This window comes from Pan troglodytes, chromosome 13, assembly GCF_028858775.2.
Source record: "Pan troglodytes isolate AG18354 chromosome 13, NHGRI_mPanTro3-v2.0_pri, whole genome shotgun sequence".
NCBI lineage: Eukaryota > Metazoa > Chordata > Mammalia > Primates > Hominidae > Pan > Pan troglodytes.
Window position 1 is genome coordinate 129,519,324 of NC_072411.2, and position 23,890 is coordinate 129,543,213.

Consider the following 23,890-nt stretch of genomic DNA (forward strand, 5'->3'; position numbering starts at 1 on the left):
CTTGGAGTTATTTATAAACAGAATTTGTCTCTAATCCTAATGTAAGAGGGTAAAGTTAGGACTGTCATCTGTGAGTTATCTCAGAGTAAACAGGAAACAGGTTAAAACAAAGTTTAGATGATTGTCTAAACTTATAAATATTTGTTGATTCAATAAGAAAGTTTCTATGGGCTGGTCGTCCTTAAGCTAGTTTTGAAGTCTGTGAAAACAGAGGTTATTTTTTATTTTTTGGGGATATGTTTATAAACCCTTTATAATCGTATTTTCCCCTATCGTCTAAGACAAGCTTCAATATATACCCCAATCTTATGACCACAAATTTCCTTAAGGCCCTAGGGGAGAGCTCAGTGTTTCAACACCAGTTCCAGGCCTACCAGGACCTCCAGGGCCCCCTGGCCATCCTGGCCCCCAAGGTCCACCTGGTAAGTATCCTCTGCCAAATCTGGTGCATGGCATCAGACACACACAACACCCTGACTCTCTTGGAAAAATACTGTCCCCATTATAAGGAAAAAAATGTATTCATTGGCTCCAAACGAGAGCACAGGGCAGTGTCTTACCTGATAAGCAAGCAGGCTGGGGACTTGCTATAGTTCTCTGAGGTTATCCAAATTATTCTCACTGGTGCTTCTGATATAAAGGTTCCAGAGGAGAACCTACGTAACTACTTAAGAGGAATTTTAGAGCAGAAAAACCTTTATGGAGTTTTGGTGGGGGAGCAAGTGATGTTTGCCCACTGGCAATTCATCAGGATATTTTCCATAGCATCTTCATTTGAAAACTGATTGTCTTTGCCAATGTGATCTAAAACTGAGTTTTGCATGCATGGAGGGAGACTTACATAGTTCAAGACATCTAGAATATTTCCTGTTAGGAATTAAATTATATTGACAAAATTCTTTGCAGTTCCTAAAGATTAGTCCATTGGATAGGGACAGGGAGGGGGAGCATATGATTGGGGTTGTGTTAAAAATTTTTTCTTGGCCGGGCACAGTGGCTCACGCCTGTAATCCCAGCACTTTGGGAGGCCGAGGCAGGCGGATCACGAGGTCAGGAGTTCGAGACCAGTCTGGCTAACATGGTGAAACCTCGTCTCTACTAAAAATACAAAAAATTAGCCGGGCGTGGTGGCGGGCGCCTGTAGTCCCAGCTACTTGGGAGGCTGAGGCGGGAAAATGGCGTGAACCCAGGAGGCGGAGCTTGCAATGAGCTGAGATCGCGCCACTGCACTCCAGCCTGGGCGACAGACCGAAACTCCATCAACAGAAAAAAAAAAAAAAAAAAAAAACAATGTGCAAAAGGGATAGGACGACACAGAGAACTTAGACATTTTCTTTTAAAACAAGATGAAGGAAAGTTGCTGATGTGGAGATGCATATGTGTATTTGTTTCTAAGGTATCCCTGGATCCCTGGGGAAATGTGGAGATCCTGGTCTTCCAGGGCCTGATGGTGAACCAGGAATTCCAGGAATTGGATTTCCTGGGCCTCCTGGACCTAAGGGTAAATTTAAAATTTTTTCAAACATAAAGTTTGTTGTGGATATTTAGAAGATGTTCATATGTATAAATAAAATGAGTAAAATACAATATGAAGATATAAATAGGATATAAGATATAAAATGAGTAAAATAGGAAATATCCATAATACTCTTTAAAATGTTTTCTGGCCAGGCGCAGTGGCTCACGCCTGTAATCCCAGCACTTTGGGAGGCCAAGGCAGGCAGATCACTGGAGGTCAGGAGTTCGATACCAGCCTGGCCAACATGGTGAAACCCCGTCTCTATTAAAAATACAAACATTAGCCGGGTGTGGTGGCATGTGGCTGTAATCCCAGCTACTCAGGAGGCTAAGGCACAAGACTCTGTCTCAAAAAAAAAAATGTTTTCCAAGAGCCATAAATGGAAAAAAATCTTATAATAATGTTAGGTGAATTAATTGTATTTTTAAAAACACAGAGAAAACAACTAGAAGGAAATTCACCAAAATGGTAACAGTGAATCTTGATTGTTGGATTTTAAAGACATTTTTGATACTTCTCAGTAAATGCCTGCACCTTTTACATGTATACATTTCTTTTCTTTTTTTTTTAATAAGAAAGGAACTATTAAATCACAAATGGCTGATTTTCCCATAAACTCCAAAATAAATTATGGAAATTATTTTCCTTTAGGGAAAAAAATGCTGTTTCCCCTCAAAGAGGAAACATCCCAAAAAAATCTAGACGCTGAGAGCTCACACAATGACATAAGCCTGCCCACTGACAAGTACATGAAAGTCCTGTCCAGGATGGCATATGAGTAACCTGAGTCCCTGGATTCTCACATAGAACTGCAAGTTTTATGACAATTTCATGTTTGTTACAATGTTCTTTAAAATGTTTGTCAAAAATAGCATCCTTGTTTTGGTGTTGCAGCTCTTGGATTAGTATGTCATCAGTGTTTATTATACATTAATTTTGCCCAAATATGAGAATATTGATTTCAATTTATGAGTATTTGAAATGGAAAACATAATCACATTTCTCCTGGAGTCTTAAGAATGGCTTTGAGTCCAATTTCTTGGTTTTCTTCCTAATGATCTGTGAAGTAAGGGAGTCTGCCTCACATTTGTACTTCATTCTTCTTGGACCCTGCATTAATAAATTACATCCCTACTTTGTAACTCTAGGTATTGACTCTCTGGAAGAAGACTGTTGACTGTGGGAACCAGAACTAGCCCAAGAGCTCCTTGAAAGTGGAGATTTACAATTTCACAATTGAATCTAATGAATCCCATGAACTAACTGCAAATTAAATATTGGTCAAATTAGGGTATGAAGGAACTCTCTGAATGCAGCCTTGCTTCACCGTGGCTTCCTCTTCTGAACCAGAGAACACAGTAACTGTGTTGACCCCTTTCTCAAGTCACCTACTATAAATGCATAAGAAGTTAATCCCTTGCATGCAATGGATGCTATAGGGCATTAAGACTTAATTCTCTTAAGCAACCCCTGTTGAGAAAGGCTACCTGGGGTGCTGAAAATGTTCTATATCTTTTTTTTTTTTTTGAGACTAAGTTTCGTTTTTGTTGCCCAGGCTGGAGTGTAATTGGCACTATCTCAGCTCACCACAACCTCTGCCTCCTGTGTTCAAGCGATTCTCCTGCCTCAGCCTCCCGAGTAGCTTGGATTACAGACATGTGCCACCATGCCTGGCTAGTTTTTTGTTGTTGTTGTTGTTGTTTTGTTTTGTATTTTTAGTAGAGATGGGGTTTCTCCATGTTGGTCAGGCTGGTCTCGAACTCCCAGTCTCAAGTGATCCACCCACCTTGGCCTCCCAAAGTGCTGGGATTATAGGTGTGAGCCATCATGCCCAGCCAAAAGCTCTGTATCTTAATCTAGGTCATGCTTACATGAATATATCCATATATAAAAATCCACTTACCTGTACACTGTATGTAAAAAATACTTCAAAAACAAAGTCAAATGGTCAACCAGCATCAGTGGTTTGAAGAATTGCTGAATCAAAATCATAGCCCTACTAAACAACAAAATAGAGAAAGTTATTTTTTCAAATAGGAACCAATGTAATTTGATTTGGAACTTTTAAAAAATTGCTAATTTATCAGTTGGTTTTATTATCATTTAAATTTTCATAAAATCATCTCTAGCTGGTTGAGAGATAAGAGAGTTACTGCTCAGAATATTTCAGTAAGACTAATCCTACAACAATGTTTATTGTTTTTTCTCTGTAGGAGACAAAGGTTTTCCAGGTACAAAAGGATCACTGGGTTGTCCTGGAAAAATGGGAGAGCCTGGGTTACCCGGAAAGCCAGGCCTCCCAGGTGCCAAGGTATGCAAAAATTCAAGCTGTCACAGAAGAGAGGGCGGGTGACCATTAACTGGCCAGTTTGTATGCACTTATCTGGCAGAGCACTCTAGATGTAGAAATTATCAATATATTTGTAGATGATGAAGATATTAAATTTTTTAAATGTTTCTCTGGATCATCTTCCATTTTAGAAAGGAAAACATAAGATGTCAGAATGCAGATTTCATCTTGATATCATCTTTAATGGTTTCATAAATAATCAGAGTATTTAAAATGGGACAACTCTAGAAAGAAATGTGGTTAGCTATGAGAAAAACTATCAAAAGTAAAAACATCTAGATTTTTCTCTTTATAGACAATCCCACAGTCTTCTGAAAAAGTGGAGGCTACATATCCTGAAGTATTATTAAACATAATCTTATAGAAAAGTCAGCAACTAGAGCTCAAAAAGGAAAGTTGATGACCTGGTAGTGGCTATGCAACAGGGACTTAGAGCCTCCATAACAGAGACCAGTCAATTATCAGTGAAGATTTGGAAGCACTATATAGTAATAACACAATTTCTGTGCTATAGGGAGAACCAGCAGTAGCCATGCCTGGAGGACCAGGAACACCAGGTTTTCCAGGAGAAAGAGGCAATTCTGGGGAACATGGAGAAATTGGACTCCCTGGACTTCCAGGTCTCCCTGGAACTCCAGGAAATGAAGGGCTTGATGGACCACGAGGTACAATAGCAAGTGTCATTACTTTTCTCCACTGTGAGCTCTGCTAAAATGCAGCAAACTGAATGTGAAGGTGTTCTAGGGATGAAGAATTCTCAAATAAAACTTCTAGTTCAAGAAATAGAATCTGTGGAGCCTAATTATTTTCCCATCCAATGTTCCTGACCTACCTTTCTTCCTTCTTTCCTTCTTCCTTCCTTCTTTTTTAATGAGTGCCCTCTAGAAAAGGCATATTAATGGTAGTAAATATAGATCTGATTTAGGTGGAAAAAAAGTTAACAGAAGAATGATTGGTACAGCAATACCAAGACCTTAAGTTCTAGCACCTGGGGATATACTTGTGCTTTCTTTTGCAGGAGATCCAGGGCAGCCTGGACCACCTGGAGAACAAGGACCCCCAGGAAGGTGCATAGAGGGTCCCAGGGGAGCCCAAGGACTTCCAGGCTTAAATGGATTGAAAGGGCAACAAGGTAGGAGGAGGGCCTCAAAACTGGCCACCAGAAGGGCAGGAGACATGAGACTCCTGCTCTGTGCTTTGCTGCTTAACATGGGAACTGTCCAGCAACAAGTCCTGACCACTGTTCAATGAGAAATACTTCAGAAGTGTAAACCTTGCTGTCATGGGTTTGTTGCACACAGTAGTGTGTACCACCTATAAAGGAAGAAACCTGAAGTTAATATAGTGAGTTGCTTTGTGTCTTTTATGCAAGAAAAATATGAATGCTGAAGACAGAGATTGGTGTGTGTTTACATATATTTATATACATATTAAATTCTCAGAAAACATTTTACCTTTAATATTTTCATAAATATATTAAAGTGGTAAATTTATCCTTATTATTAAAATAGGGTAAATGTATGCAATGATACCAGTTTAAAAACTTATAAACTAAAATATGTAGTTGATTGTTTTACATACAATATAAAAGAAAAAACATGAAAATAAATCTAAATGATGCAGGCTAGATGTTCCAGATGATGGAAAACTTTATGTTTTTGGATCCTCTCCATCAGATCTGATGAACTGTTCCTGGAAAAATGTATTTAGAAATCAGTTAATGTCTGTGGTCTATCATACTGCTTATATGTTCACAAATAAATTTTTGACCAAGACCTTAACTGTTACAGTGGCATTATTATTTTTTCCAGAGGCATCCAGTGGCTTACTTCTATGTGAACGGCTCTGTATGTCTTCTGCAGGAAACAGAGTGAGCAGCACTCATAAGGTGCAGTCCCAGAATGTGTCTGCAGGACTAGAAAATAGATATAAAGACTACACTTGTATTACTGCATAAGTCATTGGAGCAGAGAATGTTAGAGCCAGAAGGGAGCTCAGAAATTTTACAGAGGGGACATTAAATACATACACACACACATGCGCACGCATGCGTAAGTGTGCAGTTACCCCAAATCACAAAGCTAAGTATTTACAGCCATAAAATATTTCTAAAGTGGCCAGGCGCAGTGGCTCATGCCTGTAATCCCAGCACTATGGGAGGCCGAGGTGGGTGGATCATTTGAGGTCAGGAGTTCGAGACCAGCCTGGCCAACATGGCCAAACCCCATCTCTATTGAAAATACAAAACTTAGCTATGCATTATGGTGCACGCCTGTAGTCCCAGCTACTTGGGAGGCTGACGCAGGAGAATCACTTGAACCAGGGAGGCGGAGGGTGCAGTGAGCCAAGACCGCACCACTGCAATCCAGCCTAGAAGACAGACGGAGATTCCATCTTAAAAATATATATATATATATTTCTGAAGTTAGTAGGGGAAAGCATTTGTGGGTTAATTAATTAATTCATTCATTTATTCATACACAGGCAGAAGAGGTAAAACGGGGCCAAAGGGAGACCCAGGAATTCCAGGCTTGGATAGATCAGGATTTCCTGGAGAAACTGGATCACCAGGAATGCCAGGTCATCAAGGTGAAATGGGACCACCGGGTCAAAGAGGATATCCAGGAAATCCGGGAATTTTAGGGCCACCAGGTATCCTTTTTTGTGTTTCTATTTTTCTTCTTATTTCTTCTTCTTCTTAAGGTGGCTCTGTCAACTGTACATAGGCATACGCTTTTTACTCTATGCTTTTACTTAATATAAGGTTTTCCTTCTAAATTATTTGTAAGAAACCAGGGGCCATGGTGCAGGGAAACGGTGGTGGCAGGATGAACAATTACCCAGAATGTGGCTATTTTTGCTGTGTAATCCTTTTTATATACGACTACTATAATATACTTGCTAGTATTTTGTTGAGAATTTTTGCATTTATATTGAGAAGGGATATTGGTCTGTAGCGTTCTTGTGATGTCTTTGGTGTTGGTGTCAGAGTAATGCTGGTCTGATGGAACAAGCTGGGAAGCGTTTCCTCCTCTTGTATTTTCTGGAACAGTTTGTGAAGAATCGACGCTCTTTAAACATTTGGTAGAATTCACCAGTGAAGTTATCTGGGTCTGGGCATTTCTTTTTGGGAAGTCTCTAAATGACTAATTCAATCTCTTCATTTCTTATAGGTATATTCAGGTTTTCTATTTCTTCTGGAGTCAGTTTTGGTATTCTGTTTCTCTAGAAACTTGTCCATTTTGTATAAGTTATCTGATTTGTTGTTGTTGTTCATCATATTTCTGTATAATTGTTTTAATTTCATGGCTATGTTTATTGTTTATATGTTTGGGGAGAATATTCTGTTCCCTCATGGCATAAGGACCTCACCGATCTCCCCTCCGGAAAAGAGCCTAAAACAACTTAATCGACACATTATCCTTTCATTCATGTTATTGGGCTACTATCACATGCCAGCATTCTTCTAGGCCCTAGAGACACATCAGTCAGTGGACAAGTCTCCCCTTCTCATAGTAGAGGAGCAATAATAGAAATATTTAAAATCTAAGTTCAATTTGAGACAAGTGTTATGAAGAAAATAAAGTGAAGGGATAGAATAGAAAGTGACTGGTCAGGGGCTGGGAGGATGGAATGCTCCAAAACTTCCACATATGCTATCCTCATCCATGAATATGATTTGCTACCAATCACTTCCACATAGGTGAGTTTAGAAGACCATTTACCGACCCATCTCCTAGACTAATACAGTAATTGTACTATGTACAGAGGCCATTTTTTCAACTCCCAATCTCTGCTTCTAAGTATAATTTATTTTAGTATATGGAATATTTTGCTTTTCTCACTCTGTACAACACGTGCTGCTTTGTGTTAATTTGTTTCCATAGGTGAAGATGGAGTGATTGGGATGATGGGCTTTCCTGGAGCCATTGGCCCTCCAGGGCCCCCTGGGAACCCAGGCACACCAGGGCAGAGGGGTAAGTGATAGAGTGTCTTTCTAAATAGCAGGAAGCATAAACAATGTTCATTTATTTTGCAGCAAAAAAAGTTATGTTTCATTGGAGGGAAAAATAGTTCTGAGAGAGCAACAGTATTTGATTTGGCTGTTTTCTGTGTTCCTTTTCTCCATTTGAATGGAATCCTGTTTTCTGTAGGCTTACACCACTACCCTTATGAGGCTGCCTGCCTGGGGAAACTATTTATCAAGTTCTCAGCACTGTTAGCCTTTTTTGTTTGATTTGTTCTGTTTTATAGTAAGCACTGCCAACTTTTTAATCCCTATGAACTACTTGAAGAATTAAGGACCTGATGTTGTTACTCCTGTCTGTTAGGGAGCCCTGGAATTCCAGGAGTAAAGGGCCAGAGAGGAACCCCAGGAGCCAAGGGGGAACAAGGAGATAAAGGAAATCCCGGGCCTTCTGAGATATCCCACGTAATAGGGGACAAAGGAGAACCAGGTCTCAAAGGTAAAGAATTGCTTGTTTGGAATCAGGACATCAGAGCTGATTCTTGGGCTAATAAATTATCCAGGCAAATCCATTTAGTTGACAAATAAGGACAGTGAGGGCCAGTGTTTAGTTACCTGCCCATCACACAGCCGGTTGGTGGCTCAGCAGGCACTAGAACTGAGTCACCTTCCACGACATGTTGCCTCCTCAGTGTGTAACATTTTTATTTCTAAGTTAATTCTGCATTTTAATTTGCTATATTTAAATCATCAGCAGTCAGTTTTTAAATTATAAGCCTCAAAACTCCCTCTTTGCCAAGTATGGGGAAAATTAAACCCTTAAAAAAATTCCACATTAAAAAACTTTTCTGGCTGATGTTGAAACCTCCATCTCAAATTCAACTTTATTCTGTAGACTACCAGAATAATATTTTCTGATTCTATCTAAAAACTTCTTCTCCTGTTCAAAATCCTTTGGAGAATAATTACTAAAAAGAAATGCTTCAATGAAAATTTAACCCTTTAGAAAGACTGTTGTTAGATGTGGCTACTAGGCTAAAATTCAAACCCATTCACATTATTTCAAGTTATTTGGGCCCTTTTTATGGCAGTTTTCATGATATGATCAATACAACCAATATAAAACCAAATTTTCAGAAGCCCTCCCTTGCAGTCTTCTTGACCAATGTAATCCCAAGCAACTTTAGAAAAACAGAGAACTGCTGGGTAAAATATTACATTTGCAGATCAGACTCTCATAGCAGGAAAGGAATAAAAGAAAAATGTATCATGGCAAGAAAGGAAAAAAAGAAAAATGTGTTTGCAGTTGCAAAACCATGTTAAGTTTTGAGATATTTGAAATGACTTTTGAGAAATGAGACTGTATTCAACAAATATTTATATGCGTGGCACATGAGGATGTAACAAACCTTCACATGTACTGCCAAACCTAAAAAAAAAAAAAAAAAAAATTTGCACAGGGTGCTGTAGACTACAATATAAAGGCTGACTAACTGGCAAGTTAGGAAGTAAAGGCCTTCTATGTACATAGTCCTCATCTAACCTGGTGTTGAAGAGACACTTTAGTTCTGGTACAAAAAGAATATTGCATTTCATTTTTAGCAATGAAAAAGAAAGTAATGCGACTTTTATAAAACTCTGCTAGGACTAGTCTAAGCTAAGATATGAAAAAAAAAAAATACTGGCACCAGTCTCCAGTCCTCATAAACTGTCTGCATAGACACCACTTCACTAGACTATTTTAGATTATTTAAGTAGTGTTAGAAACATTTTGGAAAAAATATGAATAGCATATCTCTGCCTACATAAGCAGAAATTTGGCGCTCACAGTATAAATGCGCAGTGAGTACTAATTTGCAATTGAAGAATTCCTTTTGTAAAGTACAGAAGGACACATGATATGGGGCTATTTCTATGCTTCCAACAAAACTCTTTTACTCACCCTAAGTACAGTATGCATCGAGGCTGTTCTGTATGTTTTCTTTAGGCTTTTCAAATGCATAACCAAGGGACACAGATTGAAGAAGAACAATAAAAAAAGAACCTGTATCTAGGCCTCCCTAATTTCAATATGATCCATTTATTTTTCTAAATCTGAATTTCTGACTTAAAGCTATTCACTTCAAATGTGGAAGAGATATTGAATATACAGAGAAGCACAGTAACAAGTCACTATCCTCTCCACAAGGAGGCTGCGTGGCAGACTTAGGCATATGTAGAAAAAGATAATAAAGAACGCAAGGTGCAAATTAGCATGCTATATTATTTAACAACGACCTAAGTAGCATTTACCATGTGCAGGTACTGTTCCAAGTTTTACAACTATTGACTCATTTAATCCTCACAATAACCCTAGGAGTAGGCTGGGCACAGTGGCTCACGGCTGTAATCCCAGTATTTTGGGAGGCCAAGGCGGGTGGATCACCTGAGGTCAGGAGTTCGAGACCAGCCTGGCCAACATGGCAAAACCCCATCTCTACTAAATATACAAAAATTAGCTGGGGTGGGCGGGGTGGGGAGCCTGTAATTCCAGCTAGTCAGGAGGCTGAGGCAGGAGAATCGCTTGAACCTGGGAGGCAGAGGTTGCAATGAGCTGAGATTGTGCCACTGCACTCCAACCTGGGCAACAGAGTGAGGCTCTGTCTCAAAAAATAAATAAATACATAACCCTAGGAGTAGGTACTACTATTGCAATCATCCCATTTTACATATGGGGAAATAGGGAGGTCAAGTTACTTGCCCAATGACACTCTGATAGGAAATGGCAGACATGGGCCTCACTCTTGGCCTCCTCACTGTGCTGCCAGAGCTCTGTAGGAGTTGAGGGAAGTAGAAAATACAGCAACTAAGATAGTGAAACCTCCATAAAAGAGGACTTAAATGTTGAATAAGATTCAGATGAACAAATAAAATTCTTGGCTTAAAATCTTTCCAAGGCTCCCTGTGCTTTGAGAAGTGAAACTTCTTAGACTGACATACAAGTTTATTCACCACTTGCACTTGGCCTGTCTCTCCAGCCACATGACATTTATGTACTCAATAATTACCTTTTACTTAATAATACCTATGGACTAGGCATTTTGCTATGCCTTGATTATACAGAGGTGAACAAAGCAGACTTTAGTTTCCTAGTCATGATGAAAGTTACGGTTTAGTGGGGGAAAGAGACATAATGGGTCCATAAACATTTTCCATTTAGGCTAGGTAGTAAGTATCTTACGCTTTGTGGCTCACATATGGTCCCTGTTGCATATTCTTCTTTGCTTTTGTTTTTAACAACCTTTTAAAAATGTAAAAACCGCCGGGCGTGGTGGCTCACGCCTGTAATCCCAGCCCTTTGGGAGGCCGAGGCGGGTGGATCATGAGGTCAAGAGATCGAGACCATCCTGGCCAACATAGTGAAACCCCAACTCTACTAAAAATACAAAAATTAGCGGGCGTGGTGGCACACGCCTGTAATCCCAGCTACTTGGGAGGCTGAGGTAGGAGAATCACTTGAACCCGGAAGGCGGAGGTTGCAGTGAGCCAAGATTGTGCCACTGCACTCCAGCATGGTGACAAAGCAAGACTCCGTCTCAAAAAAAAAAAAAATGTAAAACCCGTCTTTAACTCTAAAGCCATACAAAACTAAGCCAGATTCAGCCTGAAAGCTGTATTTTGCCAACCCCTAAAAAACTGAAGTAAACAAACAGACTAAACAGTATATATCTTTTTAGATTGCAATCAATGACATAAAAGGAAAAAACGAAGGCTGTAAAACAAAACAATCTAACTCCCTGATACTCATCACTCCTTTCTACGTGCTATTTTATTGTCTGGGAATCCTGTCTCATTCCAGACCTTCTTCACCCAATTAGTTTTCATTTGGTCTTCAAGACTGAGCTAAAAAATACCACCTCTTTCAGAAATTCTTCCCTGTAGCATATTGTGCCCAACTCTAGTATAGAGTTTATCTTCCTGGATGATAATTATTTGTTTACTTGGCTGTCTCCCCAGTTAAACACTAAAAACTTGGGGAAAGAGAACATGATGATTTATCTCTCTGGTGCTCAGCACAAGACCTATTTATTAATTAGATGCTCCATCCATATGTGAATGAATAAGTACATATGCAGGAAAAGAACCAAGGGAAGTGAATCTGCTTGAGAAAAAGCACAAAGGCAGGCTATAGACAGATTGCAGAATGCTTCATGCTGCCGAAAGAGTTTGCAATTTACTCTGTAAGTAATAGAGATTCAGTGACTATTTATTTATTTATTTTGAGACGGAGTCTCGCTCTGTCACCCCGGCTGGAGTGTAAATGGTGTGATCTCGGCTCACTGCAACCTCCGCCTCCTAGGTTCAAGTGATTCTCTTGCCTCAGCCTCCCAAGTAGCTGGAATTACAGGTGTGTGCCACCAAGCCAGCTACTTTTTATATTTTTTAGTAGAGACAGGGTTTCACCATGTTGGCCAGGCTGGTCTCGAACTCCTGACCTCAAATGTTCCGCCCACCTCAGCCTCCCAAAGTGCTGGGATTACAGGCGTGAGCCACTGCACCTGGCCCAATGACTATTTATGAACAGGAGAAGAGTATGATCAAAGTCATGTTTTAGGGAAAGTGGAATGGTTTCCTGGGACGATTTTGAGCTTTCCAGCTGGGCAGAACTGGATTCAAATCCAAGTGTTATTAACTGATTGACACTGTGATTCTGGCCTTTGACTTACCTAATACTTTATAAATTATAATTTTAATATATGGATTGAGAATAGAATCATCTAGATGAGAATACTGTAGTGGATAACACTTTGTCTTTACTATTAAAAAATGAAGAGGTATTTAGGCTGCTAATTCTTAAAATGTTGTTTTAAAGAGTACATATTAAGATCATTGCTAGTGTTCATTGAGGAATAACTTATGCCAGGCACTGTGCTAATGCTTGACACATATTATTTCATTTAATCCTCTTCTTTAAGAGACAGAAGCCCAAATCTGCCCATGCTCTTAACATATATGCTATGCTGTACTACGATAATATGCCATCGGTTTAAACCAGGATGTGGATGGGTCTGACAAAATTTTAACATGAATTTTTGATAACTGGTTTTTTGTTTTGGGGTTTTTTTTTTTTTTGAGATGGAGTCTCGCTCTGTTGCCCAGGCTGGAGTGCAGTGGCACGATCTCAGCTCACTTCAACCTCTGTCTCCCAGGTTCAAGTGATTTTCCTGCCTCAGCCTCCCACGTAGCTGGGATTACAGTTAATTTTCTTGTTAATACCTGGTTTCTAACTTCAGGATTCGCAGGAAATCCAGGTGAGAAAGGAAACAGAGGCGTTCCAGGGATGCCAGGTTTAAAGGGCCTCAAAGGACTACCTGGACCAGCAGGACCACCAGGTACAGCTGATTCTCAAATAGAAAAATATCACATTTTACACTTTCCTACATCTAAAGTAATAAAAGTTGTTTCTAGGTTTACTGGGTTTAAATATCAATTCTGTTCTGATAGTGTTCCAGCAGAAATTTGTTACTAAATTAACTAAAAGGTGTTGATAGTTGGCGTGTCGTTAACTAACATATATTAACCTACAAATAGTTCCATTTTGTCCTCAAAATTTCATTCTGAAATTGCTGATATGTATTATAAATTATAATGTATCACTATATCACATATCAGAGATGAAAATTAGAGAATGCCTTAGAAGTTTTCAGGTTTGCATCTTTCTTTTTTAAAACAAGTAACTGAGTTTACAAAATAATTTTTAAATAATTAAAGTATCCCACCATTCCTACAACCACCTCAGTAACAGAATATATTACATGGCAATAACACTTCAGGATGCAGTTGGAAATGTATTACCATATGGTTGCAGGAGCCCACTTTTTTCCCGCTGGTGTTGGTCCTAGGATGATTTTAGTGTTTGAAACCCAGGTCTGCTAACAAGAATCTAACTTGCTTTAGTTTTCCATGTTCTGGGTCCCTAGTTCCCTCTTATTTGAAGGAAAAAGGACAGCTAGACAAGTGCCCAAACCAGCCGGTCTGGCTGTTCTGCATTCATTCATGCATGCAAGCAACAAGTATTTATTAAACACATACTATGTCCAGGAACTGTGCAGGGCAATAACTATTTATTTGTTCTCAAGGCCCCAGAGGAGATTTGGGCAGCACTGGGAATCCTGGAGAACCAGGACTGCGTGGTATACCAGGAATCATGGGGAACATGGGCATGCCAGGTAATGCATAAGGTCCTGTTATGAGCCCACAAGCTCATGATGGGTGAGGACTCCAGATTTTCTGTGTTGCGTACTGTTTTGGTTTTCCACTTGGTAGAAAGCTTATATTAAAAAACTAGATTTGCAGGGCCGGGCATAGTGGCTCATGCCTGTAATCCCAGCACTTTGGGAGGCTGAGGCAAGTGGATCACCTGAGGTCAGGAGTTTGAGAGCAGCCTGGCCAACATGGCGAAACCCCATCTCTACTAAAGATACAAAAAAAATAGCTGGGTGTGGTGGCACACGCCTATAGTCCCAGCTACTCATGAGGCTGAGGCAGGAGAATCGCTTGAACCCGAGAGGTGGAGGTTGCAGTGAGCTGAGGTCACGCCGCTGCACTCCAGCATGGGCGACAGAGTGAGACTCCATCTCAAAAAAAACCAACAACAACAAAAAAAACAGATTTCCTATTAGACAAATACACAGTGTGCAACTAGAAAATGGGTGAGAACAAAATAAATGTTGATATTATATAATAATCATCTATTGTAACTACCTGATGCAGTTGCAATTCTGAAAAAGCCATTCTTGGGAGAAAGCTTATGTAAAAGTGAAAAGTAGAAAACTTCAAGATCCTCATGTTTATCTATTTTACTCTATGTTTTCCCCCTAATTTCAGGTTCTAAAGGAAAAAGGGGAACTTTGGGATTCCCAGGTCGAGCAGGAAGACCAGGCCTCCCAGGTATTCATGGTCTCCAGGGAGATAAGGGAGAGCCAGGTTATTCAGAAGGTACAAGGCCAGGACCACCGGGACCAACGGTATATAGGCCACTGAAATATTTACATTTTAGTGGTGGAGTGAGTGCCTTGAAAAATATCAACAAGTACCCAGATTCGGTGTGGGCAGAGAAAATTGAAACTGTTACTATACTTTCAGACAGTTATTTGGATTTTTAAAATCCTATCTCCACAACAGAGGATGCTTGTCTGTCACAGAGCTGTCAACTTCTGAGAGCCTCTTTCAGTCACCAAGGAATTTCTCACACTGTCTCTGCAATTTAGGTGTGCTGCCAGAAGAAGGCAGTGATTACAGGCCCATACAATCAGATGGGACAGTGGGTTTTTTCTTGTGATACAAAGTGGCCCATTTCTGCTGTACTCATCTCAGACTTAGAAAAATAAATTTCCAAACCTTCTAATAAAAAACACTTGTCTTACAAAGACTAACAAAAGATACAAAATAAAATAACTTTACAGCATCATTAGAAAGCGAACAAAATCCTAAGATACATACATTTATCTTTCTTGTTTTAGAACTTTTTCAGTGTAATGGAATGGAAATGCTTAATCTTGTTTCAATGTTTTCAGTGTTTGTGCTTTGTCAAATTGAGGTTGGATGTTAAAGCCCTTACTACTGTATTATACAAAGCAGCAACCAGATGTTTCAATAGGACTTGGCTGCTTTCTTAGGTTTATTCTCTTCCCAATTTTCTGAGTACAGCTCTCACACTAAAAGCCAGAGATAGACCACTAGAGAATGATTAATAAGAAGTTCCTATAAGCAGAAGTTGCTAACATGGGATTCCATGGACCACTGGGAAAATCTATGGGATCCCAAGAAGCCCAGCAACCTCTTGAAACTAAATGCAAAATGTTTGAAAATGTTTTTGTAGGGTAGAGTCTATTTTTCAGATTTAGATTTTTAGATTTTCAACAGTATATGACTCCAATATATAAAAATTATTACTTAGGGAACCTTCTCCCTCTTTTTGGAGACAATAAAATACCACCTTTCCTAAATATTTCCACCAGCTATAGTCTCCAGTAGTAATTGCTAAAAGAAGAAAAAAATTTAGACACTACACAGACCCAAGAAAACAACTGTTTATTACTTGGAGCACAGACAAATGTCTTTGTTCTTTATATTTAGATTAAGTCCTCAGAAAACCTGAGATTGCTTCCACTGAGATATTTGCTCAACGAAAAATCCTATTTGACTTCACACTCAATTAACTGATAGTTTCATTTAGATTTAAAGTTTTCACAGGTAACCACCAGAATAAATTTTTAGAACTGTGCATTGAACACAAAATGAGCTGGTTTTATCATGTCAGCAAAATGAGAGTAACAGAGTAGTATATTTTAATTGGCTACCATAGAAATTTTGTAAATCTTTATCAAACCTATATGTTCGGGTTTGTCGTAAAACTGAAGTGAAGATTTAATGAACACTAAATCATTGGAAGGTTTTTAAAACATGTGATTGACATATTTGCATGCATAGCATTTGTAGGATACATCTTTATTTAGTCTATTTCTTTCTTACTCCCAGCTACTCATCACAATTTGTAATTATATATTTGTGTGATTATTTAATATCTATCTCCTTACTGGTCTCTGAAGCTCCATGAAGGCAGGGACTGTGTATGTCATAAATCTATATAGGTTACCATTATATCCTGGTAAAAGCCGGCTTCCTGGGTATGCTACCAGTGCAGTCACAGAAATCCTGTGCTAAGAAGGGCCTCCACACTTGGTGTGATGCTATGCTGTTGCTGTCTTGAAATTCGCTTTAAAAAGTTTTAAGGGAAACTGCATTTTCATTTTGCACTGGGCCCCATAAACCATGTGGCCGTCTTATTCCCAGCACCTATCACAGTGCTGGCAGATAGCAGATACTAAATATGAATTGATGAATGAATGAAAAAATTAGTGAATAAAGTTTATGCTGAATTCTTACCACATATCCTGCTTATATGAGAATTTTAAAGGTATTTGACTACATTTAAGGGGGATCCAGGACTGCCGGGTGATATGGGAAAGAAAGGAGAAATGGGGCAACCTGGCCCCCCTGGACATTTGGGGCCTGCTGGACCTGAGGGAGCCCCTGGAAGTCCTGGAAGTCCTGGCCTCCCAGGTAAGGCTTGGGTTTACAATTCTAAAAGCTGGAAGCATTACTCAGAGTATAGCCCTCCTGAAATCATTGTGGTAAACAGAAAGCTATTTATACTTTTATGCTGCAGTAGCTTTTATTCAACTTTGAACTTCAAATTCTAACACACTAAGAGAATTCATTAAGAGAGCCCAATTTTACTAATCAGCCCATTTGGACTGAAATACGAAAATATGTTCCTATAAAAAACACTTTTGAAGAACTGCCTCAACAAATTCAGCCCAAGGATACAAAATGTTAGCCGTTATACAATCATAATGTTTGTATTAGTTTGTCCAGGCTTCCATAGTGAATTCCACAGACTAGGTGGCTTAAACTACACTTGATGTTAGCCAAAAGGCTGAGAAGCGATTAGGTGGCTTAAACTACAGATGTTTATTTTCTCACAGTTCCAGCAGCTCCAAGTCTGTGATCAAGCTGTCGGCAGCGTTGGTTTCTTGTGGGGCCCCTGTTCTTGGCTTGTGGATGGCTATCTTCTTCCAGTGTTTTCCAAGTGTCTTAATCTTCTTTTCTTACAAAAACACCACTCACATTGGATTAGGGCCCACCCTACTGACCTCATTTTAATTTAATTACCTCTTTACCAGCCCTATCCCCGAATACAGAGTCATGTTCCGAAGTACTGAAGGTTAGGACTTCAGCATATGAATTTGGGGACAACACAATTCAAACTACAACACTGTGCTGTGACTCTTTTTCGAACCCATTTCTGGATTGAATTTTGGCTTTCTGGCTTATTAGCTTACAATTCAGGTTTAGGGTTTTGTTTTATTAAAAACAACTGTGAAACTATCAGGTTGCAGATTCAGGTCTTACTTAAATACAATAAACTACCTGTTCAAATACAGAAAGTTTCAATAAATTTGCATTTAACTTGCAATTAAAATAAAATCGCATATTGAGTGGTGCTTGTGGTTGGTGTACACACATCTTTGAAAGTGATTAGACACATCTCTGCAGTGGTTCTCCAGGAAAATAGCAGCCTGGACAAAACCATGGGGTGACCTTGCAACAAGAGAGCTTCCTTAAGGCCAGCGTGAGCATGGTTGACTATAAAAACAGACCGTTTCAGTCACTGTTGTAATCATTTATCTTTTGGTGATCTTTTTTTCTTCCTTCCCCTCTCTTCATTTCCAGGAAAGCCAGGTCCTCATGGTGATTTGGGTTTTAAAGGAATCAAAGGCCTCCTGGGCCCTCCAGGAATCAGAGGCCCTCCAGGTTTCATTTTTGTACTTTCTCTTTTTCCTTTTCATGTGGGAGGCACATTTTCTCCTGAGGTTTGGATTTCCGTAAACCTACTACTCTATAGAAGGTAGCTCCTAGTTACTCAGTATCCAGACAAAAATGCAAAAAAAATGGGGTTAGATATTTCTATCTATTTAATTCAAATATTTGGCAACCTATTCCAAACTGATAATCCTCATGATAATAGTAATCTGTACGTGGTTTTCCCTGGGAACATAGCTTCACATAGCTACAGTTCTGAAAAACAGCCTGTTTAACACAATTCCACACATATCCCTGGTATTCCCATTAGGCCACTGGCAAGAAATAAATCCTCTTTTTGTATACCATAGTTTGGGGTTTTTGGGTTTTTTTTTTTTTTCAGGTCTTCCAGGATTTCCAGGATCTCCTGGACCAATGGGTATAAGAGGTGACCAAGGACGTGATGGAATTCCTGGTCCAGCCGGAGAAAAGGGAGAAACGGGTACAACTTGCTCATTATCTTTGATCCGTTAGTGTTATTTTGGATAGAATCATTAGTAACAGTGTAATCCTGTGCTGCTCTAAAGATTTTTCTCTGATAGAACTGATTCTCTTTCACATGTTTTCGGTGTGTACTAAACTTTTGTCATAGAAATATAATGTAATGAAATTGACCAACTATTAACATGCCAAGATTATCTCTTTCAGGTTTATTGAGGGCCCCTCCAGGCCCAAGAGGGAACCCTGGTGCTCAAGGTAAGCAGTTCTTCTTCCCTGTCCTAATGTACACATTTTCAAGGAGAGAAAGCAGTTGAATATGCTTGAAATATAAAGTAAGCTTAACCTAGTGAATTAAAGATGTTCCAATAGTAATACAGGATATTTATCATCTTGGTCTTCAATTTAAAATGTTTAATTATTACCATCACAACAAATGGAATGAATTAGAAACTGTGATTCAATTTTGGAATTTCCTACTAAGAAAGTCTTGAAAAGTAAAAAGGATTCTTCTGTATATGTCTTGCTGTTGTTAGCATGGTTTAAAGATACCACCTCCTAAAAGGTGAAGGTGGAACTGATGGGTTCTCAGTAAGCATCTGTCCCTGCTGTTCTGAGACACAGGAGTAATTGGAATTCTTTCCCACCTGTATCTTCATAGGTCTGATTCCAACTCCCAGATCCAGCTTGCGGTCCGTGCTATTGTTTATTAAAGGCGACCCAGAGAGTCTCTCAACATCTCAGACATGGCAGTTTACTGAACATGTCATTCAGAGTATTTACAAGTTTTTTGTTTGGCAGGCCACAGATCTGGATTTCTCATGTCAGTGCTTTACAAGATAAACAGCTTCTTTTAACTCTTTTCCATTTTCTAGTCAAACCTTCCAGGAGAAACATCAGATTGTTTGCACATTTCATTGACCCGTCTCAGCCACGCGTCCTATGAATGGGAGCATTTCATTAGCAAAGAGGCCTAACACACTGAAGGGCCCTAGTTATTGATGTTCATGCGAACCAGCAAAGAGCAGCTGGATGCCAATGAGAAACTCAGTTGGGCAGGAACCACCTCTTGACAAAACAGTTAAGGTGTAAAAGTAGACAAGAGCTGTTCTCTCCCATTTGTTTCTTACTGGTTTGATTGTTCTTTCGGTTGAGCTCAGTATTCCCACATCTCTCAGACCTCTCCTTTCCCAATGAGCACGAAGGCTCTTCCTGTTCCACAGTGTAGCTTTAGAATTTTGGTCAAAAGGAGAGTTGCTCTTCATGTTCCCAGGCTAACTCACAGTTTAACCATTTGGAATGAGAACACTAGCTTTTAACTGGAAATAAAATTTGGTATAAAACGGTCATACCTTAGGTTTAAAAGCCTTAAAACTAACAAATAGCCTAATTATGTAAGTGAATGATTATGCACCTCAATCCCTCTAGGATAACTAAATATGGAGAAGAGTTCATTGAGACTTGGAAGGTATGAATCCTTTTAATTAGTTTATTCTCCCAAATCCTAAAAAGAAATCATATTGCAGAGCATGTAATCATTTTAATGAACATGAAATATATAATCCAAGCCATCTTGGTACTTCAGGTCATTGCCATGCAAATACAGTATTACAAAGCTTGGAGTGAACTGAAGTCATCTAAGCACTTTCTTTTAAAAGCATAAATTACAGGCATTAAAAAGCTAAAGGATGTGAATAGACATAGGGCTAGATCGTCAATATTCATCAGTTTTATTTTCATTGTAAGTCTTTACTATATAATAACTCCCCAAGCCCTCCCCTGAGCTATTAGCCTCCCTCTCCTTCTCCCTCTCCTTCTGCACATCTATCTTCTGTTTTCATGCCATTTACTGCTTCTAGAATAACACAGAGATGGGAGAGAAGAGGGAGACATTATTTGCAATTCATACAATATTTTTCACTCATGAATGTCAAAGCACAATTTCTTGAAGGTTTTCTAAGATGAAAAATATTAGTATTAACCTGTGACCTTTTTGGAGGGTCTTTGGTAAATCCAAACCTCCTGCCACTAGTATTCCTATTATGGGGAATGTGTGGGGAAGTTAACTAAAGGACAGAATAAAGACTGCAATTTTGTTGCTCCTTTGTCTGGATTTAGCTGGATAATACTTCAAATGCACACATCAGTGCTATGCAGTTCAGCTTCTTATGCTCTAATGAATTATCAGTGACTCAACAATGTCAACATGACTAAGTTAATCAGCTGATAATAACTGGCTTATATTTATATAACACTTTAGAGCTTACACCACGCTTTTATGTCTGTATGTTATCTCGCTTGATCTGAAAGAATTAGCTAGAACAGGTATTACCTTCATTTTTTAAAAGAAGAAAATCAAAATTTGTAATAGTAGGTAAATCTGAAGTGACTTTGCCAAGATCGGACAGCTAGTTGGAGACAGACTTAGTCTCAACTCAGTTTTTGTAGCTCTATATTGCATTTACCAGCAATATATTATAAAATATATATTTTAGAAACATATATTCTGAATCTGAACACTTTTAAGCAAAGTACCTACATTATTAAAGATAGTCAAGAACTCTAACCCAACCATATGGGCATTAAAGAAACTTATTAAGCCTTCTTCTTTGCAGGAGCCAAAGGAGACAGGGGAGCCCCAGGTTTTCCTGGCCTCCCGGGCAGAAGAGGGGCCATGGGAGAGGCTGGACCTCGAGGACCCACAGGCATAGAAGGATTCCCGGGGCCACCAGGTCTGCCCGGTGCAATTATCCCTGGCCAGACAGGAAATCGTGGTCCACCAGGCTCAAGAGGAAGCCCAGGTAAAGGGTTTACTTTTAAACAGCATAAAATAACAAAAATCATGTTTGACCTCAAAAGTTTTCAACCTCCTCCTCATGTTACCTTGTTGCTTCTTTCCCTGTGGTCATCTCCATTCCCCCACTACCCGTGGTTCCCACACCCAGCAGTTGTCAAGGCAAGGTAGCCTGTTCGAGGGATGCATAGTTAATAAATTAACGAGCCTGGCTGGACACAGTGGCTCACACCTGTAATCCCAGCACTTTGGTAGGCCAAGGCAGATGGATCACTTGAGGTCAGGAGTTCAAGACTAGCCTGGCCAACATGGTGAATCCCTGTCTCTACTAAAAATACAAAAATTAGCCAGTCTTGCTTGGTGGTGCATGCCTGTAATACCAGCAACTCAGGAGGCTGAGATGGGAGAACTGCTTAAACCTGGGAGGCAGAGGCTGCAGTGAGCTGAGATTGCGCCACTGCACTGCAGCCTGGGCAACAGAACAAAACTGTATCAAAAAAAATAATTAGCCTAAAAGACAGTGATGCATTCATTCAACTCTATTTGTTGAATCCCTAGAGCTGGGCTAGGCTCTAGGGAAACAGGCACAGACCCTGCTGTAACAGACCCTCACTGGGGAGAAGCAGATCCTGCTGGTGGGTGCCAGGTGCTTCGCTGGCATCATCTTCTCCTGTCTTTACCACAATCCCATCACATGCTCCAGGGGAAAGAATGTTTGTGGCAATGCTAAGTGAAGGGTTTATACTTCATTAGAAACAATCACTGATAAATAGAACCTTCCAAGCTCCCTGGCTGGCAATACTGACAGACTTTTCATGAATTCAGGTGAGCCTGGTCCCCCTGGACCTCCAGGGAGTCACGTAATAGGCATAAAAGGAGACAAAGGGTCTATGGGCCACCCTGGCCTGAAAGGTCCACCTGGAACTGCAGGAGACATGGGACCACCAGGTCGTCTGGTGAGTATGGATAATTATTTTGACTCATTATTAATTCAATATCAACTTATATTGTATATTATATCGTATATTGTTGATGTTAACTGTATTAGTCCATTCTCATGCTGTTAATAAAGACATACCCGAGACTGGGTAATTTATAAAGAAAAGAGGTTTAATTGACTCACAATTCTGCATGGCTGAGGAGACCTCAAGAAACTTATAATCATGGCAGAAGGCACCTCTTCACACTGCAACAGGAGAGAGAATGAGTGCCAAGCAAAAGGGGAAGCCCCTTATAAAACCATCAGATCGGCCTGGCATGCTGGCTCACGCCTGTAATCCCAGCACTTTGGGAGGCCGAGGTGGGCGGATCACGAGGTCAGGAGATCGAGACCATCCTGGCTAACATGGTGAAACCCCGTCTCTACTAAAAATACAAAAAATTAGCTGGGCGTGGTGGCAGGCGCCTGTAGTCCCAGCTACTCAGGAGGCTGAGGCAGGAGAATGGCGTGAACCTGGGAGGCGGAGCTTGCAGTGAGCCGAGATAGCGCCACTGCACTCCGGCCTGGGTGACAGAGTGAGACTCCGTCAAAACAAACAAACAAACAAACAAAACCATCAGATCTCATGAGAACTCACTCACTACCATGAGAATGGCATGGGGGAAACCACCCCCATGATTCAATTACCTCCCACTGGGTCCTTCCCAGGACATGTGGGGATTATAGGAACTACAATTCAAGATGAGATTTGGGTGGGGACACAGCCAAACCATATCATTAACATTGACTTATCATTAGTACAAGAGTACTATTATACTCTTATAAATTAATTGCCAGATCAGATGGGCCTGGAGGCAGCAAAAATTTACAATTTTTGATGCATCTGTGCAGTGTGCCTAAGGGAACACAGTCCAGAAGTTTCTGAAAATCAAAAAATCTTCAGAGTTGGAATGATTTGGCCTCTAAGAGGCCTCCAAAACTTTGGTCTGTATGGGACTCACCTCTACAGCATTCCAGATCCTTGCTTATTTAGACCCTGAACAAGTCCAGTGACGGAATCTTCAAAAAGCAGCTGGGAGTTCAGAATCACTCTAAATGACATTGTCACTTTTCCCTCTACTTACAGGCTTTTGAAGATTTCTGCATTCCCCTGTAAATGCCTATTTATTTTCTGCCCCCCAAATGCCAGCCAATGTTTCTAAATAACTGCCATTTCTTTCCAATTATTTTATTCCTGGATAAATACTTGGTTCTTTCAAATTCAGTTTAACTATTTATCAGCCTTGCCTCTATACTGAATACACCCTAGTTTCAATCGCCCTAAAAAATATAGCCTCTGGAATGAATGCCCTCCAGAAGTAAGAAGTCAATACCCTGGTGAGTGGCTAAAGGACAGAAGGGTCTACTGTCCGGAACATCACCATTTTAGGAATCAGACCTAAAATTCCACTTGGGCCATTGGGCTGACCTACCTG

General features: G+C 39.9%; 1 protein-coding gene and 1 long non-coding RNA gene across 8 annotated transcripts in view; one reads left to right on the forward strand and one right to left on the reverse strand.

Annotated features, from left to right (window-relative positions):
* Positions 1-23,890, forward strand: part of COL4A3 (collagen type IV alpha 3 chain) — a 148,615-nt gene that overhangs the window by 110,257 nt on the left and 14,468 nt on the right. For 5 of the 6 annotated variants that reach the window (XM_016950598.4, XM_054679438.1, XM_016950597.4 and 2 more), the window contains 17 exons: positions 330-422; positions 1,397-1,501; positions 3,733-3,830; positions 4,384-4,534; positions 4,888-5,001; positions 6,354-6,521; positions 7,757-7,846; positions 8,201-8,335; positions 13,110-13,208; positions 13,956-14,045; positions 14,704-14,843; positions 16,815-16,941; positions 18,115-18,195; positions 18,587-18,685; positions 18,892-18,939; positions 21,297-21,482; positions 22,301-22,431. In XM_016950598.4, coding sequence (XP_016806087.1) covers positions 330-422; positions 1,397-1,501; positions 3,733-3,830; positions 4,384-4,534; positions 4,888-5,001; positions 6,354-6,521; positions 7,757-7,846; positions 8,201-8,335; positions 13,110-13,208; positions 13,956-14,045; positions 14,704-14,843; positions 16,815-16,941; positions 18,115-18,195; positions 18,587-18,685; positions 18,892-18,939; positions 21,297-21,482; positions 22,301-22,431 — 1,955 coding nt within the window. The remainder of the gene's footprint in view (positions 1-329; positions 423-1,396; positions 1,502-3,732; positions 3,831-4,383; positions 4,535-4,887; positions 5,002-6,353; positions 6,522-7,756; positions 7,847-8,200; positions 8,336-13,109; positions 13,209-13,955; positions 14,046-14,703; positions 14,844-16,814; positions 16,942-18,114; positions 18,196-18,586; positions 18,686-18,891; positions 18,940-21,296; positions 21,483-22,300; positions 22,432-23,890) is intronic. The other variant, XM_009444461.5, reaches the window with a different exon arrangement.
* Positions 1-23,890, reverse strand: part of LOC104005402 (uncharacterized) — a 91,025-nt gene that overhangs the window by 42,093 nt on the left and 25,042 nt on the right. The window contains exon 3 of one of the 2 annotated variants that reach the window (XR_010149906.1): positions 3,423-3,518. The exons of the other annotated variant lie outside the window; for it this stretch is intronic. This is a non-coding gene — a long non-coding RNA (uncharacterized LOC104005402). The remainder of the gene's footprint in view (positions 1-3,422; positions 3,519-23,890) is intronic. 2 annotated transcript variants of the gene reach the window in all.